General features: G+C 43.4%; 1 protein-coding gene across 1 annotated transcript in view; it reads left to right on the forward strand.

Annotated features, from left to right (window-relative positions):
* The window catches only part of raly (RALY heterogeneous nuclear ribonucleoprotein), a gene marked incomplete at both ends in the record, with an annotated part of 31076 nt that extends 13776 nt beyond the window's left edge, over nt 1-17300 (forward strand). The window contains 5 exons of the mRNA XM_084061707.1: nt 13475-13650; nt 14132-14242; nt 15506-15643; nt 16917-17080; nt 17256-17300. Of these exons, the coding sequence (XP_083917833.1) occupies nt 13475-13650; nt 14132-14242; nt 15506-15643; nt 16917-17080; nt 17256-17300 (634 nt within the window). The remainder of the gene's footprint in view (nt 1-13474; nt 13651-14131; nt 14243-15505; nt 15644-16916; nt 17081-17255) is intronic.
* Between the last annotated feature and the right edge of the window lie 3984 nt (nt 17301-21284).

Genomic DNA, 21284 nt, shown 5'->3' on the forward strand with positions numbered 1-21284 from the left:
ATTTGAATTAAAATTTTGATTAAACATTTCATATATTTTTATTTGATCTTTTTTTAAAGGATTTCCCCCCTCTGCTATCTAATTCCCCCCACATGGACCTAGTTATTTCTGTCTGTCTGTCTGTCTGTCTGTCTGTCTGTCTGTCTGTCTGTCTGTCTGCCGTTACTGTACATCTCTATCTATCCATCTGTCCCTGATTCCCTCGCGTCCTTCCCTCCTTCCATCAATCCAGAGCGTCAGCCCCTGTATCAGAGGCAGGGAAACCCCACTGAGTGTTCCCATCAGTACATGTGTGTTAACAGATGTGTGAACATGCACACCAGCTGAGGAGCAGAACCCTGCAGTGATTCATACCCACTGCTATGATGTGTCTGCCTGACTGCTGGCTGCCGCTCAGGCCCTCTCTCTCTCGACACACACACACACACACACACACACACACACACACACACACACACACACACACACACACACACACACACACACACACACACACACACACTCTGAATGAGAAAGACAGATAGAGAGTAAGCGAGCGAGAGAATTGAATTGAATTGAATTCTCATGCGCACGCACGCACACACGCACACAGGCAGACAGACAGACAGACTGGTCTACCATTACTGTTGGTTTGCTGTAATGATAAACTTTAGGGGAGCAAGGAATTCTTTATTTACTTCCGTCACCCTCCTCTCCCTCTGTCTCTGGCAGACATGTTTATAGTCTTGCTTTGATATTCAGTGGAGGACCATTTGGCGTTCTACTGTATGTATTGCTGTTGGTTTCACACATCATTCAGATGATCAGACCAGTTAGCTGTGACTCACGTCATTTAGATCAGTGTTGCCATGTCTTCTTGTTATAAGCGACTTTGGGCTTCTTTTTCTGTAAAGTTGCTTGTAAATATTGGTAGTTGCGGGTTGTGTTTTTTTTTTGGCTTGTTTCTGAAGTGTAGTTGCTTATTTGGGCTTTTCCCCTAAATGTTGTTTAATCCAGTGGTTCTCAAATACTCATGTCAAGGACCCCAACATTAATATATATTTGGCCCTAACCCCATCTCAAAATGTTTTGTGCCAGGGACCCCTGTACCAGATTTCTGTTCTCTGTTGTTAGAACAGAAAATAGTATTGCGACTTGTTGTGAGCTTGTAGATCGGCTATTATCAAATAGCCGATGTATATAGGTTTAAAGTGCTCATGTGGCCTATATATAGTCGCTTCTTTTGGGCTTGTTTTCATAGACCTGGTTAGTTATTTCTCTCACAAAATCTGGCAACACTGATTCAGATGATCAGACCAGTAAGCTGTGACTCATACTGAGGAGTTGATTTCATTAAGCTCCTGCAGGAGAGCACGGTAAATCTGAGCATCATAAAACCTGCTACACAAATACTTCAGCCCAGAAAGGACCACCGTCTGTCTGTATTTTGTGAAAATGATGTGTTGTAACAGTGGGAACAAATTTAATTGTGTTGCATTAAGTTTCTGTGGAGTTGACAGCTGGCTGAAAGGTGACAATGGGGGAGTGATTAGAGGAGTGGTTATTTCCAGGCTCTGAAGGGGCCTGAAAGTGTGACATGTTTTGGAGCCAATTTTTATGCTTGGACCAATCTGGGTTAATAATTGAGAAATATGTTCCGATTTCAAAGAATGACACATCCTCAGAAAGCTTACATTATGTATGTATACTTTCATAATCTGTAAAAAGATGAAAAATTACCGTGGCCTCCTTGTGTCTCAAACCATTGTAGTGGTTTGCACGCACGCACACACGCACACACGCACGCCCGCCCGCCCGCCCACCCGTGCGCGCGCGCACACACACACGCACGCACGCACACACACACACACACACACACACACACACACACACACACGCACGCACGCACGCACGCACGCACGCACGCACGCACGCACGCACGCACGCACGCACGCACGCACGCACGCACGCACGCACGCACGCACGCACGCACGCACGCACGCACGCACGCACGCACGCACGCACGCACGCACGCACGCACGCACGCACACACACACACACACACACACACACACACACACACACACTAGTGAGGACATCACTGGTTAGTGAACTACCTAAGGCAGGCAGGCTGTTCTAGAGTCCCCGGGCCTTGATGGTAATGGCCCAGTCACCCTTGGTCACCCCAACATGGACTTACAGGAACAACCAGTAGAGCTGAAGAAGAGGGCCTGCAGGCTATGGACGGACTGGCACACAGGGTTTTAGCAACTCAACTAGAAAGCCAGGTGCCAGACAATGAAGAGCTTTAAAAAGGTTAACAATACAATCATAAAAGATATTCTAAAAGTGACTGGCAACCTGTAATGTGCAGCTAAAACTTAAGTGTTAAAAACTCCTCATGCCGGTGATAAGTCTACCCTGCAGGCTATGGACGGACTGGCACATAGGGATTTAGCAGCTTAACTAGGAAGCCAGGTGCCAGACAATGAAGCGGTTTTAAAAGTTAACAATATAATCATAAAATCTATTCTAAAAGTGACTGGCAACCTGTAATGTGCAGCTAAAACTGTTCAAAACTCCTCATACCTGTGATAAGTCTAGCTGCTCCATTCTGCATCGACTGCAGGCCGTGCAATGAGCTTTAGGTGAGACCAGAGTATACATACACACAGAGATAGACCAGAACGCCCACAAAAAGTCACACCCGGTTTTAGCGTGGGGGAAAATATTGAGTTTGGCTCATCGAAACCAACGAGCTACAATGCCGAAGAGCTGCTGTGTTACGCTCTTACCAGGCGACTCAATCAGTTAGCTGTAGATATCTTGGTACGCAACCGGCGGCCATAGTGTTGGATCATCTGTCCATGCAGTCCTTAATAATATAAGGACAACAATCCATTCCGATGCAGTTTAATTTTCTAATGTATCGTTCTTTGTCCATTGACAACAAGGAATCAATGTAAGACAATGCAATTAATTAAAACATGGCTATTCTTTAAAAAAAATCTGAGTTGACAATCGTGCGACTCCCATCGTAACTAACGAGAGTGAATCAATGTTTTCTCCCATCGCTGACTGCGGTCTGGGGACCCCCAGTGGTCCTTTAGGGTGTTAATGGGGTCCACAGCAAAATGAGGAACAGCTTAATTTCATTATTATTTCACCAGCTAGAAGTAAAGCAAATGAGAGAATGTAAATTATAAGCACGCAGATCATATAGGTTCACCGTTATCTCCCCACCTACAGCACTGGTTCTCAAAGTGGGATCTGGGGACCCCCAGGGGTCCTTGAAGGGATTCCAGGGGGCTTAAGTGTACAGTTTAAACATTTGAGCTTTATTCTGTTTTTTCCGTGCTGCATTGCGACACGTTGTGAGCTGGTACAGTAGATCTTCTATTTTTGAACTTTTGTGACAAATCCTCTCTTATGGGGGTCCCTGACACAAATCTTTTTAAATGGGGGTCCATGACCTAATTCCTAATATATCAATTTGGGGATCCCTGACATGTCCCCTGAATAAATAATTATAAATAATTATGTTTGAGAACCAACCACTGACCTAAACAGTAGGAGGCAAGCCATCCTGAAATGGTGAGTCTGTGACAGTCTATGGTCTGTGAGCCTGTCTGGGGCTAATCTTTGGAACCACTGGTCCGATCAGTGCCACGTTTCTGGTGCGCTCTGCCAGCAGTACATCCATGCATTCACATATGTTCTGTATTCTTTTGAAATATTTAACTTTAATTTTATAAAAGTCAATGTTGGTCGGATCAGGCTGAAACCTTGCAGATGTAAAGAGACTTTGCCCACAACCCACTATGATTTATCGATCTATACTCTAGTAACTCTTTAAAACAAAGGCCTATCTAATGACTGAGATGAAAAAATATTAAATAATACAAGATGGGATATGACTGAGATGAAAACATATAAAATAATACAAGATGGGATATGATATGGAAAGGAGCTAATAAAATACTAACATGATTCCATACAGTAGATGCAATATTTCATATTTATCGATTTTACCATAACTGTACATTATGTAGCCTCTGAGTGGTATAGAGCTTTCTATCTGTACCTTTACTTTCATACATTATCTTATTTATGCTTTTATTGGATTTGTATAGCTTACCATGTAAACATGTCAAATTTATTCAGTAATGCTGCAAACATACCTGGCAATATAATAACTCAGAACAATTCTTATTCTAACAAACAATTAAATACAAGAATGCATACCCACAGAATATGGCTTGATCTTATCTCAAGAACAAATCATATAAAACTAGAAAAAGTGCTCCTCGGAGCACAGGTCTCCGCCAGGTCAGGTAAGTTATTGTGGCCTCCTGGTGGCACTATAATAGGCCAATGTGAAAAGGGTGCCATCTATTCTTAGGTCGTTCACGGCAATCGGACACTGCATTCATGATTTGAGGCATTTTGTTCCAAAAATGTGTTTTGCTAAATTAGACCTGCTGGTGGCGCTATAACATGCCAATGTGAAAAAGGGTGGCATTTCTTCCTTGGCCTAGTGGAAATGTGTTTGTGAAATTTCACGGAAATCGCAAGCTGCGTTCATGATTTGAGGCATTTTGTTCAAACGGAGCAATCCTGCTAATTTTGGAAGCGAACCTTAGTCAATGAGGATGGAATATGGGAAATCGGACAGAACCGTGTTGATCACATGACTATAGAGATACTGTGTACCGATTTGCATGACGTTTGGATGAAATCTGTAGGAGTAATGTAAAAAAAAAAGGGTTTTGCACAAATCGGCCTCCAGGTGGCGCTATAACAGGCCCATGAGAAAATTTTAGGCAGAGGTTCTGAATTGGCATCCAGGGAGTGTGTGTGCACAGTTTTGCAGCGACAGGGCCAACGGTGCCAGAGATTAGCTGCTAACATACGGACAGGACACACGGACACACACACACACACACACACACACACGGACAGACGGAGGGTAAAACATACTCTCTCGCCATGCCTATCGGCCTGACAAATGAGTACATTTAGGCAAAAATGTGATTAACGTGTGCTAAAACTAATAACTACTTGCATTTTAATAGGGCTTCACACTAGTCTACTGCTCAGGCCCTAATAATGCAATTAAAACAGTACTAATAATCAAGAATCAAGAGGAGTTTATTTGTCTCTCACTCATACAGGTACAAGCAGCACAGAGAGCAAGCATGTTGGTGGTGTTCCACAGAGACTGTGCTAAAACAGCAATATAATATAATAATGATAAAAAGTAATAATACTGGATGTAATGACGTAAAACTAAATTATAGAAAAGATAGAAGATGAAATTAAAGTAGCCTACAAGCAGAACGGCAGTATGATAAACCTCTTGAGACAGGTACGAGATCTTTTAGCAGCAGTGTCAATGTGCAAAGAAGCAGAATGTACACATTGTCACGTGTCTGTGTACATGTGCGAGTAACATTTTGCACAGCTGCTCAGGATTCTTATGGTTGGATTTATTTTCTTTGAGTTTTTTTGTTTTTGTATTTTGACCATGTCCTCCTCATTCAGGGCTCTGACAGCCACGGAAAAAAATTAAACTAACTAACAAAACAAAAAAAAACTCTTGAGCCTGCCCCCTGCATTTGAGACACCTCCAGCACTTTGCGTTTCACATCATATGGCATAAGGAACCTCAGAAACCGTTTTTTGAGCTGCCAGCACCTTTATATTCCATACATTTCGATGGTAAAGACAAGCTGAAGTGTTCCTCTTCCCAGTGCTGAGCATCATGCTTCAAGTGCTCTCAGCGCCCACCGTTTTTTTCCACGGTGGCACGCTCAAGGCACTTCAAGCTGAAAGGAGTTTGACTTTTGGAGAGGAGCGCTAGCTGCTCATCAATGTCACGTTTGATCCACCTGGCTGTGTCTGACATCCCCGAAAATGACTCTTTTTCGAGCTGACTTTGAATCTTTACCGTATTGTTATCGTGAGCTCATATTTACCGTTATTATTTGTGGCTAACGCAGGTGACAGGTCGTTTGAGCACAGATAGTTTCGAACGTTGTGGGCATCAATAAGCGCTCCGTGCGAGCACTCTTGACATGATATCTAAAGGGCTCCTCCGCTCATAAAAAGCTTTCTGTGGACACGGCGCCTTAGGAATGAGATAAAGTCCCATGAGGAATCACTTTTGCAGCGGCGGAGATTAAAAAAACATGGATTGCTCGCGTGGTTCGATCTCCTGGGGGATGGTGATCAAGCGATCAAGCAGACAATGTTTGAACGACGTGCCCACTGAGCTATACAAAGCTTGCGTTCCTTAAAAGCACATGTAGAACCTCGTATATTTTTTGCAGCCTGTTGAATCCCATGCAAGTATGTGTCCTCCAGGGGTGGAAGAAGTACTTTCGTACTTTTCATAACGTATTACTTCTATTCAATAACAGTTGTACTATTCAAGTTTTTCATTTTATTTTATTTGGTTTAACACGTTACAGAATCAGAATCAACTTCTCACATCACAGGTTTACTTTGCAAAGAAGTGGGTGAAATTAGTTTTTGTGCGAGCCCCGTAGTTTTTGCTGTTATCAGAGAGAGCAAGGGGAGAAAAAAAAGAAAACAAAAGATGTCTACATGCAGTATACACACATAGTTTATCCAGGTGGTACAGTACTGTATGTACATGAGACATACAGACATACAGACGTGACATCTGGGAATTTCAAAGGGGACTGCCATTGGCACTTCATTGGGACGTCCTAGCCTTGTCACGGAGGAAGGGGGACATTTACCAGGTGTGAAATGGTGTCATTTCACGCCTGGGTGGTAATTCGATGGTGGCAATTCAGTGGAGACAAAGTGGCAAATCAGGCATGGCAATGGGGGGAAACAATGACTGTACAGGGTAAGATCAGGGAACTGTGAAGAGGTCAGATGTCATGCGAGCATCACACAGTATTTACACATTTTGTCGATGTTTTATCATTAATCGTAAAACGGACCTGAGTTGCACTGTACTTCGTGCGTTCTTTTTGGATCTACACCAAATCTCTTCACCTAAAAATAGCAGATCGACAAGCTCACAACACATTGCCTTGCGACACTTTGTTGTGAGCTTGTAGATTGGCCATGTTTAGGCGAATGTTCCTCCCAGAATAGGGATGCTGGGGTTCAGGTGGTTTAAACATAATTATTCAATTTTCCACTTTCACTTACATACCATCTGTAGTACCTCCCTGTACCTTTTGGGGTACACGTACTGTACCGTACCCCATTTGATAAACGCTGAACTACATAGGGTTTGAATAATCAGTAACCAGATCCAGGCAGGACAAATACCTATGACCATGGCTGTGAAAATTATTTCTGAACCCTAACATCACATGCTCGCTTTTTCCAACATCTCCATCTTCTTTATGAATCCTTTTCAACATCAGCTCAGGAATTACTTTTCTTTTGCTTCCATTGTAAATTATGTTAACACCTACTGTCAGCTCAGCCCTGCCTGTCATGTCAGGTACATTTTTTGATTTGTAGACCTTAATCTTTAAGGCTCTTGAAGGCTCTACATACTGTACATACCGCCCAATTCAGTTTCAGCTTTTTCCAGTTGATGGCTGCTCAGATGGTTATAACAATGAACACTTGTGGGGCTGTTAGGAGGGGTTAAGTATCTTGCTCAGGGACACGTAGACATGGGCAGGCGGGGAGGCGAACCGGTGACCTTGGGAGTAGCAGACGTCTCTAGCCACTGAGCTAAATGTGGAAGATGACATGTTAATAAATAACTTAACAGAATGAAGACATGAGACAGGGTAATGGTCTTCAGGTGAGTCTCCATATGGGTCTTTATGAGGACACATACTTGCATGGGATTCAACAGGCTGTAAAAACAAATACGAGGTTCTTAGTGTGCTTTTACCCACTTTGAACCTGGCAGCCTTATTGTCTCCGCCAGGCCGAAAGGCATGGCGAGAGAGTATGTTTTACCCTCCGTCCGTCCTTCCGTCCGTCCGTTTGTGTGTGTGTCCGTGTGTCCTGTCTGTGTGTTACCAGCTAATCTCCGGCACCGTTGGCCCGGTCGCTGCGAAACTGTGCACACACACTCCCTGGATGCCAATTCAGAACCTCTGCCCCACATTTTTCACATGAGCCTGTTATAGCGCCACCAGGAGGCCGATTTGTGCAAAACCCATTTTTTCCCATTACACCTACAGCTTTTAACCAAAAGTCATGCAAATCGGTACACAGAATCTCTATAGTCATGTGATCAACCCGGATCTGTCCGATTTCCCATAATGCATCCTCATTGGCTAAGGTTGGCTTCCAAAGTTTGCAGGATTGGTCCGTTTTGAACAAACTGCCTCCAATCATGAACGCAGCTTGCCATTTCCATAAAATTGCACACACACATTCCCACTAGGCCGAGGAAGAAATGCCACTTGAACATTTTCAAATCAGCCTCATGGTGGCGCTATAACTGGCCGATTTGCATTTTTAACTATAACTGCACCGATCTGCGTGAAACTTTGCACGCACACTCCCTAGAGGCCAAGGAAAAACATTGGACTGCATTTTTCACATCTGCTTTTTACAGCGCCACCAGGAGGCCGACTTATGTAAAATACATTTTTGGAGATTATTCCTTCAGATTTTGTCCAAAAAACACGCAAATTGGTACACTGCATCTCCATAGTCATGTGATTCTGATCGGATCTGTCCGATATTTCATATTCCATCCTATTTGGCTTACAGTGGCTTCCAAAGTTTGCAGGATTGGTCAGTTTTAAACAAAATGCCTCAAAACATGAATGCAGTGTGCAATTTCCGTGAAAGTTTGCATGCAAATTCCCACTAGGCCGAGGAAGAAATGCCCCCCTTTTCACATTCACATTGGCCTTTATAGCGCCACCAGCAGGTCTAATTTAGCAAAACACATTTTTGGAACAAAATGCCTCAAATCATGAATGCAGTGTCCCATTGAAAGGCCTAAGAAGAAATGCCACCCTTTTCACATTGGCCTATTATAGCGCCACCAGGAGGCCACAATAACCTACCTGACCTGGCGGAGACCTGTGCTCCGAGGAGCACTTTTTCTAGTTTTGGACATGTCATCATATAGGCAAACATTTTCAAATACAAAAAATAGAAGATGAAACTGTCAAGGCCTGCTCTGCAGCCTTTGGACTTTGTCAACTTGGACATTTCCCGGTTTGGTGTAGGTCTCTTTAGTTTTATTTTCCTGATTTATGTTTACATCTGTAACTCTGTGTTTAGTGTGCTCTGTGTGAGGTCTGCTTTCTGTTAGTCTGTTAATTCCCCAGGTGTTTTGTGTGCATTTTATTTTGTAGTAATGTTCGTGCCTTTATGTCTGCCCCTGTAGATTGTTACCTGTGTTGTCTCATCCCACTCTGATTATTGGTTATCTTGTTCACCTGTGTTCTGTTAGTATCGTCCAATCCTGTGTCGATTGTACTTAGATTTTCACCTGTTAGTGCTGTTTATACTTAAACTTCCCTGTGTAGTCAGTTCCTTGTCAGTTTGTCAGTTAATGTCTGCGAGTTTAGTGTCTGTATAAGTAGTTTGGGTTCTTCTTGTGTATGTTTGTCATCCCTGTTGGTTATTAAACCTTTTTCATTTTACCTTGCCGGCCTGCTTGTCCTGCAATTGACAGAAACAGCCGATCTACAAGCAGTAGATCTTCAATTCACTTGTTCATTTTGTGGGTGGCCCTTTTCTAAATTAATCAAAGTCAGTATGGCCCTCTGGAAAAAATGAAGTGCTGCCCACCATTGCTATAGAGTATTTATTCAGTACGAGGGGTCTCCTTGTCTGTCCAGCTCTTCAGTAAACAGAGCATATGTATTTTTTTATGTCAGGCGTGTTCTCTTTATCCTTGCAAAAGGGGGATATTTTACATTATTGTCCCGTTATCTGACTTGTTTCCACTTTCATTCCAATCCCATTGGCTACGATTGCCTTCCAAAGTTTGCGGCAGGGCCTGTTTTACAAAAAATGCCATAAATCATGAACATAGCGTCTCATCGAACCCAACAACACAGAGCCAAAATCGATTTCACATAGACCCATAGAGGGAGCAACAAATGTCACTATTTTTTGCAGAAACATTTTCCCTCCCACCGAAATAGGAACAAATGATCTGTTACAATGCAATGTCAAACAGGGTTATTTTGATATTCCATGCTGCCTGTAATTGGCTGCCATTTATCATGAACGCAACATCCAATCAACCACAAATTCAAATCACATGTTTAGGGGCTTCCATAGAGCGCACCTCCTAAAGCACTTTCACTTCTGCCCATAGGAGCGAAAGGCTCGGGTAGCGGAGTGCAAATCCACTGCAAATCCTCTTTGTCGAGCGTCGGGCGAGGATGGTGTCACTGGACGTACTCCCAGGTGGCACCTGTCAGCAGGGAGTGTTAATTGTGCGAGAGGAGTGGGACAAAATCGCTGCATCCTCCCGGTGGGGGCTCCTCACTGGCAGGTGAGCCAGTATGGTACAACAGCAGTGACGTGGGGGGAGGAATTCATTTGCATGATGACTAAATTGGGGAGAAAAAGGGGTAAGAATTATAGGCTACTCTAAATTTATACCAAAAGAAAATGTGTCATAGAAAAAATAAATTTAACGGCTACCCACCCTCTTCACTTCACGACGGCTGCAACCCACATCGTACACAGCGTGGGGAGGCAACCCAGCCTGGCAGAGATATGTGCTCCGTCAAGCGGCCTTTCCTAGTTTGCATTGTGGATTTGAATTTATACCCCTTAAAGATTTGGGGTGAAGCAGACAAAGATTTAACGCTCTTGCTAATAAGTGGCAGCAGAAGCTAGTGAATAAGTGTCATCTTCAATAACCATAACAGCACACATAATTGACATGAAAATCTCTAAATAAATAAGGCTTAGCCTAATATGAAGTGGGAGAGATTACTGGGCTACAAAAAGGTCTTTGAGTATAAATGTCCTGCAGATGAGTATGTCAGCAGAAAATGGCATCATTATTCATTCATTCATTCATTCATTCTGGGGAAAGAGGTACTGTACGTGCCCCCGTTCAGGCCCCTGTTCCTGAATGTTTTATGGTGGCTTCAGTTCAATCTCTTTAAAAAGAAAAGCTAACCCTAATCTTGCTATTAATAGACCATTCTCAAAGCCATTCATCATATCCAACATTTCACAAACAATTGACAGCAAGCTACTTTTGGTAATGTCAGAGGAAAGTTATATTTGTGATAAACTGCAGTCAGGTTTCTGTCAGAAGCCCTTAAAGCCCTTAAAGTTTAAGTTTATTATGCGAATAAGCAGGCTTCAAGATGCGATGTGGGTTTAAGGCTTAAATCCACATCGCATCTTGAGGCCTGCTTATTCGCATAAGGCATTTTATGAATATTTATTATATTCAGGTATTACTTGTTCTGTTTTTAATGTCCTGTGGATATATTTTGTTCAATTATATAGACTTTTTTTTTGCCTTCTATCCTTTTTTCCCCTCTACACCATATCTCTTCACTGAAAGTAGCCCATCTACAAGCTCACAACACAGAGCTTGTTGTCTTGCTATTTTCGCTGAATGTTTGTCTATTTCGACGAATGTTCGCCTATAGTGACATGTCCAGAGTAGGTACTATAGGGTTGAAATGATTAAAAGTTGAATGTCAGTAGGTCATGTGTTAGCATTTCAGTCTTTCTACACTGGAGGGGAAGGAGGCATGTTTCTTTCTATTGTCAAATGGGAGCCTGTTTTATTGCTTGGGAACCACTGCAATAAAACATGGAAATGTCTAGTTTGATTTAATTATATCCTGGAAACAATGTGAGCTTATGTTGCTTATCAGCTTATGAGCAGCTGCATCTTACTACCCCCTCGCTGTACCCTGTCTACTTTGTCTTACAATAGGCTTTGTACGGTTGCAGGCCGCCATTATCTTCTTTGTCTTTCAATGTTTTGAGTTTAAAGACAACGTTGTTGGCGAGAAATACGTAATTTGCGTTTGATTGCAACTGCGTAACAAGACAGAGTGTTCTACAAAATCACAGCCCGTTTGTCAACCCCAACGTAACTTGTCATTCCATCGTTGGATTCTGTGTGCATTTTAACTCTTTGCATGTGTTGCTGTAGTGTTGGTAATGGCTTAACTACAAACACACTGCCTCTGTGGAGACTGACACAGCGGCTCTGTGTGCTGCTTTGATCTGCTGGATATTTTATCCCTGTATAAAAAACGCATGTTGCTGGGTCACTGTGCGCATGGCCTGTCGCTGTCCATCAGCAGTGGTGCTGAACCATTCACTAATCGATGCATGTAGAGGGATGTGTGCTGCCCTGGGTGTGTCCATTGTATCATGACTGGCAACCTGTTTTCTTTTTTGTGTCCTTCAGAACATGCTTGTCTTCTGGCTTGCTTGGCTCAGTAAGTGGCAATTGTGTGTATGATATAGGATATATCAGAAGCGCCCCTCAAGAGAACTCTGTCCCATCTGTGTATTTGTGTGTTAGTGGTGTGGAAACTCACACACAATACTGTTCTTCAAGGTGTTTAACTGCATAGCCTATTTAATAGTATTATTATTATTAATAATCATAATAATCATAATAATGTTAATGATGTACTTTTCATTCATTTAAGTTGGTCATGTTTTTTACACACGTGTGCCCCTTCATAAAAATCCAATGTCCCTCCTATATATTATGCAAGATCCATTCAACCCCAAATTGGAATTGCATGTTGAGGGGCCTCAATAGAGCACCTCCAAAGGTAAATGCAAAAAGTTGAACGCTATTTCCCACCACAGCTTCCTTGGGTCCTGACGGCTGCAAACCATGACTTACAGCCCTGGGTAGACCACCAAGCCTTGTGGAGATAATGTGCTACACTGTGCACATCTTTCTAGTTTGGTTAGTTTTTTGAAGCATTTGGTAACTTATGTTTTGAACAGTGCTTTAGAAATACACATTTTCTTGCTTACTCAACCCATGATGACCCGGGGGAAAGAAAGCTGCTTGTTTCCAATTTTCCAAATTGTATACATACAGTGATTTAATAACAACATTATGTTCCCTCTACCATGCCACTGCCAATATAGTTTACAGAAAAGACCCCTAGTTCACTTGCTAACACAGTGGTTCTCAACCTTTTCTACATGAGAGCTCACTTGATCGTGATCAAAAGTCGTGTTAAGTGGTCGGATGGGTGTGCCGCGTGTATTTTCAGAGCATGTTCAGTTTAATGATCAATCAATCGATTGTGTTCCGTCTTGGATCAGTTCCTATTTATCGGTATCAGAATGAAAATACTTTTTTCAAGGTTTTAAAGAAAAACATGACATTATATATGTCCTCATGACGACCCATGCACCAGTGTGCCCCCGGCCCACAGGTTTGGAATCACTGAAAACTAATAGATTGAATAGAAAGTCTCCCTGTCTCTCTGCTCTCTCCCATGTCTCCCCCCCCCCCCCCCCCCCCCACACACACACACACACACTCTGTCTCCAGGTTGTTTGAGTATCACGGCAGGGTGTCTCCAGTCCCGCGCGTGCTTCCGCTAAAGCGCCCCCGTGTGGCGGTTCCTGTGGTACGCAGGGTCAAGTCTCTGCCTGTCAAACTGCTGGCGCGCAACGCCTCCCTTCTTCCCGCCGGAAACAGCAGCAGCAACAGCAGCAAACACAAACGTGAGCTATCTGCACCGCCGCGCAAATCTGTATGATATCGTCTCTGCCGGGTGGAATCCTAATATGTCCAAAACTGTTACTATCTATCTGCACCTGCGCACAAATATGTACGATAGAACAGATAGTTCTATCTGCACCACCGCGCAAACCACACAAGCCTGATTGACTCTGAGTATTGCTGCTTGCACCTGTCAGGGGGCATGCTAACAATTGTGATGAATTATTTAATTGTGTGTTTTTTACTATGTGGTTCATGTAATTTACTCTTATCTTGCACTTTATAAATTGTTAACTGAATGCACACGGTTACTGCCTCAGCCATCGGACACAGAGAAGTGTGAAAAATGACTAATGCACTCCTCTCCTCCCCTCTCTCTCTCACTCTCACTCTCACTCTCACTCTCTCTCTCTCTCTCTCTCTCACTCTCACTCTCTCTCTCTCTCTCTCTCTCTCTCTCTCTCTCTCTCTCTCTGTCAACAGTGAAAGGTGCAGAGTTACAGGTGATAAAATCAGAGTTGACTCAGATTAAATCCAACATCGACGCTCTGCTGGGAAGACTAGAGCAGATAACACAAGACACACACTTAACAGGTAGCACGCACGCACGCACGCACGCACGCACGCACGCACGCACGCACGCACGCACGCACGCACACACACACACACACACACACACACACACACACACACACACACACACACACACACACACACACACACACGTTCCCGGTCTTAATGTGTTAATAACAGCAGATATACATATTCTGCTGTTGTGTGTCAAACGTCTGAACGCATCAACTGTCCTACTGATAAGAAGGACAATGTTACCACCCACAAACTAAAGGCCTTTCTCTGTCTATACCCCCCTATACCCCCCTTTCTCTGTCTATACCCCCTTTGATCTGTCTATACCCCCCTTTCTCTGTCTATACCCCCCTTTCTCTGTCTATACCCCCCTTTCTCTGTCTATACCCCCCTTTCTCTGTCTATACCTCCCTTGATCTGTCTATACCCCCCTTTCTCTGTCTATACCTCCTTTGATCTGTCTTTACCCCCTTCTCTGTCTATACCCCCCTTTCTCTGTCTATACCCCCCTTTCTCTGTCTATACCCGCCCCGCATACACACACATAGTATCTCTCCTCTCCTCTCCTCTCCTCTAACATGCTTATTTACATGTTTCAGAGTGAATCATTTTGGGTTTGGTTTCAGCCCCGTCCGTCCGACCGTGTGTGTGTGTGTGTGTGTGTGTGTGTGTGTGTGTGTGTGTGTGTGTGTGTGTGTGTGTGTGTGTGTGTGTGTGTGTGTGTGTGTGTGTGTGTGTGTGTGTGTGCGTACGTGCGTGTGTGCGCGTTCAATACTTTCCAGTAGAACATCGTTGCTGTTGGGCAGAAACCTTGTATCTCCATATTGCAACTTTTCGTCAGACTACAGTGTCACACAAAACAAGTAACAGAAGTAGCCGATCTACAACCTTGTAGGTCTGCTACATCTGCTATTTTTGTATTTTGTTAGTGTCAGTGGTTAAGTGTGTGTGTGTTTTTTTATAAATATTTAACCAATGAAAAGTATTAACAAGAGCTTGTGACTTTAAATGCTAACTACATTGGATCCACTGGAACACAGGTTCTTTTCTTATTCCTTTTTTTCATTTCCTGAAAAGTGACAGTTTTGGACATACAAGGTTTACACCCGACAGCGGCGACATGCGGTCTGCTGTCATCAGTGTGTGTCTGGCGTTGCGACACACCGTTTTCCACTGCCAGTTACATTTCCACAACACTACAGAGAACATCTCCATTTTCTGTTTTATTTCACCGCGAGGACTTTGACACATTCTGTCCTTTGTCCAAAGCCAAGATAGATCGTATGAGCCGTGGCTGTGAACAGTGCACCATCAAAGGAAACAGAAATGATTTCAGCCATCAGATCCCTTGGCTGGGAAGGCTCCTGGACAGGATCAAGGCGGTGCAAGAGCTGTTCAAAGTATACAGTACACCCGGAACCTGCAGCCAAACTGCTTCTTCTCAACCGCATGGGGAAGGCAGAGAAATACAGTACTACATGAATGGCCAAAAGCCTGATTTACACTTTGGTTGCGTGCCATGATGTCGCAAAAAAAACCCCGGAAATAGCCAGTTTACAAGCTCACACGTTGGGAGCGCTACTAAATATAAATCACCCTAGCCGGTGCAATCGCGAACAACCCAACGAAAGGCACCCGGAGCAAGGCCGTGGGAACTAGGGGTTGCGTGGTCGATGCCGCACCCTCTAAGGCAGGGGTCTTCAACGTTTTTCAGGCCAAGGACCCCCTAGCTGAGAGAGAGATGAAGCAGGGACTCTACTCTTTTTTCCCTCCACACTGCTGCAAGGCGTTTTGAGGTTTTAGATCTGCTACTTTTGGCTAAAGTTCTCTATTTTTGGCTAAAGGGATGCGAGGGTTCAAGTGTTTAATATCATACAAAAATATCATGTCACACAAAGATTTACCCCCCTGTAGTAACTCTGAGGACCCCCTAGGGGTCCCGGACCCTCTGTTGAAGACCCCTGCTCTAAGGAGCTTCCTGTATTGTCAAACTTTACACAACAGTCAATATGCATGTGTCTGTTTTCACCTTAGTGGGGGGGATGTTCTAACAACTCTGCCTCCGTAATGTGGAATGCCCTGACTTCATCCATTAAAGGATGTGAATCACTGGTTTCTTTCAGAACTGGCCTGAAAAAACATAAGGAAACTACAAGTGGAGTTAGATAGTAATTCCCATTGAAATGAAGGGTCATACACTGCCGCCAAATAGGTTCATTGCAGCTGAAAAGGCCTCAGAACACAGAGAGAAAAAAACCTGCCATGGCTCACTGGAGTGGATTTTTCAGTTAAAACCTTTAAATACACGTTTGAAGGACCATGATAAAGTCCAGCATGTCATGAAATCTTTAATGTATTAATATTCTATGCTCTGTTGATTAAATGCATAGGACCACACTGGTTATCCTTTTAGCCTAAATGCTTTACTGTACCTTTGGCTGTTTGCATTTTTTTTTACTAATTATGTATTCAATCAATAAATAAAAAAACTCCAGCTAGGAGTGCATGGCTTTGGAAGGGAGGTATGCAAGGCATGCTGGTAGTTGGAGTATAATATACTGCGGAAAGCAATCCAGAGGAACACATACTTCTACATTTATTGTTATTGTTGTGTGTGTGTGTGCGTGTGTGCGTGCGTGCGTGCGTGCGTGCGTGTGTGCGTGCGTGTGCATTTGTGCAGAGCTGCACAGTAACACAGAGGAATGTAAGAGCGAGGAAGAGGAGGAGTGGAGTCCAGAGCAGAGACACAACAGTGAGGAGGAGGAGGACGAGGACGATGAAGACGAGGAACGAGAGGAAGGAGAAAGAGACGAAGAACACACACAGGAAGACGCAGACGACATGGTGTGTGTGTGTGTGTGTGTGTGTGTGTGTGTGTGTGTGTGTGTGTGTGTGTGTGTGTGTGTGTGTGTGTGTGTGTGTGTGTGTGTGTGTGTGTGTGTGTGTGTGCGTGTGTGAGTGAGAGAGCCATAGATTTGTATGTGTGTGTTCTAACTGTTGTGTGTCTCTGTCTCTTCAGGAAAACAGCCATCTATCATCAGAAATGGATTCCATTCTACCATGAGAGGTGAGATCAGGTCAAAAATACACAGGTCAATATACATGCTCCTTCTGGCGCCGGAAAATAACAACCATTTCGGAAGGCCTTCCAAACTAGTTCGGAAGAAAAGGAAAGAAAAAGTAGTTATCATCACCTACCTTGCGTGCGTTTTAATCACTGGCCACCCTACTGTATGTTTGGCATGTCATTATAGGCCCAAATTGCTATTTGTTACGATTTATTTTATTAATTTATTTAGAAAGATCTTCACAACAATACCAGAGCGTCACTCGCCTAAACGTCATTGTTTTTAAATCGTACACCCAGTTTGAAGTGAGCGGTCATCACAGTGATGGAAGCTCACTTTTTAAAAGTGTTTTTTTTAAGTGCATAGTCCTATTTATAGGTTATTAATTTCATCATGTGTCTCGCTAGCCAATCACAGTGCTGAATCGAGTCAGCCAATAGAGTCAGCCAATCACAGTACAGCTAGGGGTGTACTAATGTAGAGGGGTGTGCTATTATGAGCCAATCACAGTACAGCGAAGGGTGTACTAATGAGGTGTCCCAACCCCACTTATAGGAGCGGCTACACCGCTCAAAAATCACACCCAGTGTGAAGTGAGCTCACTTAAAAAAAAAGGATTTTTTTGAAGTGCGTGGTGCTATTTATAGGTTAATATTTCATCATGCGTCTCGCTAGCCAATCAAAGCAAAGGGTCTGAATAGAGTCAGCCAATCACGGTACGTCGAAAAGGGTGTGAATAGAGTCAGCCAATCACAGTACAGGGAAAGACGAATTCCCAACCCCACTTATAGGAGCGGCTACACCGCTCAAAAAGGTGATAAACCCGCCCCACATTGAATAAAGGGCTGTGATTGGCACACCAATGTACGGCTCTGGTGGGAGGAAAACATTTTGAATGGGAAGGGGGGCAGATCAATCTGAAATTATTACACTCTTGACAGATTCGTCTGGTTTCCAGGCTAGCATCTCAATACCTTTTTAAAAAAAGTCCAAACCTGATTACAGCCTGATATTTCCCTAATTGACAGCGGCAGCAGTCTGTTTTTTCCTCCACTTATTTGTCAAGAACAGTAGTCTACCTTTCTTTCTTTACATAAAATAACTTGGAACAAATATATGAATGTACAGCCCGAAACCCCACATGAGCCCATGAAATGTGAGACAGAAGACAGACCTGACCATAACCTGTCGGGTTCAGGCAGAGAGGCAGTAGCCTGTTTAGCTTACAAACTAGAACCGGATTGCCCACTCCGACAAGGTTTTTTTTTTTCCCCCCGGTCCTGAGTCACACGAACGCACTATACAGAGTTGTATGGCATGTGTGGACCAAGAAAGCACCTGTAGACATTTTATCAGATAGGTATTCCTGTCTATAACCTACAGTATTTACTTTATATTTAGGTTATTTGCATTAAAAAATAAACAGACGTTAGTCCTGTTAATCAGATGGCCATAAGGGAGGTCTTTACTGTATAGACTGAGCGGCCCACATATATTTGAGTGTTAACCTATATGCATTTTAATAAATCGATTGGCCTCGCTGCCCAGATAACTCCAAGGACAACTTGTAGTCATGTGCCCCTGGGCACTGCTCTGATTGGCCAGGTCCATAATCTGTTTTGACTTAACTAGAGAAAGATGCTTGTAGAAGATTGTCAGCGTATCAACTGTTTGCATTCTTTGGCTCCAAACCGCCATTTTGACGGGGTGTAATGGACTCTGGGCAGTGTGTGTTTCATCATGTGACGTGAAGAGATCAGTGAAGCTTGCCAGTTAACATCTTAACATTTCACAATGTCAGTGAGCTGACAAATCTGACATTGTGGAATTTCAAGGATCTACCTCAGGTTGTGCTTCACTCTATCCTAGGCTCTGGTGTGTGGCGTGTTTCATTTCAATTAGTATATTATCATTATCTTAGTGTTTTGCCAGTTATTTGAGGGCCCACTTGCAACCAGTGGTTGGCCATGAGGACTGGTTGGGAATCAATGCTTTAAACATGAATGTGTTCCTCACGTGCAGGCTGACACCAGCCAGTGATGAAAGGCCGACCCGGCTTTGGCCCTAAACTCATAAAACTATACGAGGGCCCTTTCTACGGCTCTGCAACCCCCCGCTTTAAAGCACAGAAACACAGGCAGTTAATGTCCGGACCCTGGATATCGTAAAAAACAAAAAATGCTGGCTCATATTAAAAGAATGCCACTCCAGGAATTGCAAAGAAAGTATGATTTTATCGAAAACTAATAGAAAACTATAAGACCATATATTCAAATTTAATGAACTATGAAAGTAATAACCCAAACGAAAGGACCAGACGGTCCTGGCCAAACAGAATATAAGGAAGGGAAGCCACTGGGCCATTGTTTATAATATATCTAGAGGGCGAACTGCCCTGCCCCCAGCTATTAATTTCAATGAAAGTTGCTCACTGGCGTTTGAAGCACCCGGAAGAACGCTCTTCTTCCACATTTGGGCACCAAATCTGGGTGCCCAAATGCAGAAGTCTTTGAGCACCGAGCAGGCGTGCTAGGGTTTCAAACGGTAGAAGCATGCGCAGTGGCGTTTTAAATGCGGAAGTGTTGCAATCCCAGCTTTTACCACCAGGCGACGGCCGCTTCACTGTTCTACTATACCGTGGCTTGCATCGGACCCAGTGCTTCTCACTAACCTACCAAAACTTAACATCAAAACTTAACATCTTTGTATCTTTGCATAGGAAATGTGTGTGTGTGTGTGTGTGTGTGTGTGTGTGTGTGTGTGTGTGTGTGTGTGTGTGTGTGTGTGTGTGTGTGTGTGTGTGTGTGTGTGTGTGTGTGTGTGTGTCAGTAGTCCATGAGCAGGGCTTGCCTCTCATTATGATAGCAGTGAAAATCCCAGTAGTCCATGAGAAAAGAACAGAGTTATGAGTCATTCATCTGAGGACAGGGCGGAACACCCAGTGGCTTCAATATGTAGCTTATAACAGTGTCATGTCAAGGACCCCAACATTATTGTATTTGGCAGTGGACCCCCATTGTCTGACCCCCGCACAAGATTTGTGTTACAGTATGTTACGTATAAACAAATTCAAAATTATTTCACAATAGATCTACAAGCTTGTTAATCGACTATTTTCAAATAGCCACTGTATATAGGGTTAAAGTGGTAAAACCTATTTTTATGCTATTTTAGCATACCCCACTTTGAGAGAACCGCTGGCTTCTGCTGGTTGCTCATTATGTTGGAAGACTTGAAAGAGAAGCTTGGTCAGCCTTCATCTCACTGAACAGATTTATTTTGCAAACTGTTGTTTCCAGAGATCAAAGATAATCAAGGACATTACAGCTCCCACATTATTCTATTGTTTTGGATACTAGATTTTGGAAGATACATTTTCAGTGTGAAAAATAAGAGAAAGTGTGAAAATGCAATCCAGAGCCCGGAATATATTATTCCCAGACATGCATTTTTCCTGAAATCCTAGCTCTTCTGAAGAAGGAGTGGGTGGTTTTAGGGCCTCCTGACCTGGAGATAATGAAGAAATTAAACGGCCCCCCTTCTGATTTTCTTTTGTTCTAAGGGAAGGAATTTGTACGTATCTTCTAGCAAAGCCTTCACCCGTAACACTGAACGTTTTGAAGTTGAATTAAAGGATGACTTCACAGGCATGTTTGCGCTCAGGCCTCCGGACCAAAACGCCCGCTGAATGGGTAGGAACCAGGCATCCGAGCAGATTTCACACAAACTTTGAACTCGGTCTGGAAGAATTCCTCAAGTTATGTGTGAAATCTAAAAATCTAGTTCATGGAATCTGGCTGAGGCACTACTGCTCATACAACAAAATGTTTGTGCAGTTTTGAGAAAGGATTCAGAAATTAGGCTTGTAAAGTAAAGTAAAGTATTTAGGGCAGTGGCTCTGCTGTTTAATCTTAAAAAGTGGACACTTGGCCCTGCCTCTTTAAAATCCTCAAACGATACTTAAAAGGAACATTCAAACA

The sequence above is a fragment of the Gymnoscopelus microlampas genome, assembly GCF_963454915.1.
Source record: "Gymnoscopelus microlampas genome assembly, chromosome: 7".
In the NCBI taxonomy this organism is placed as follows: domain Eukaryota; kingdom Metazoa; phylum Chordata; class Actinopteri; order Myctophiformes; family Myctophidae; genus Gymnoscopelus; species Gymnoscopelus microlampas.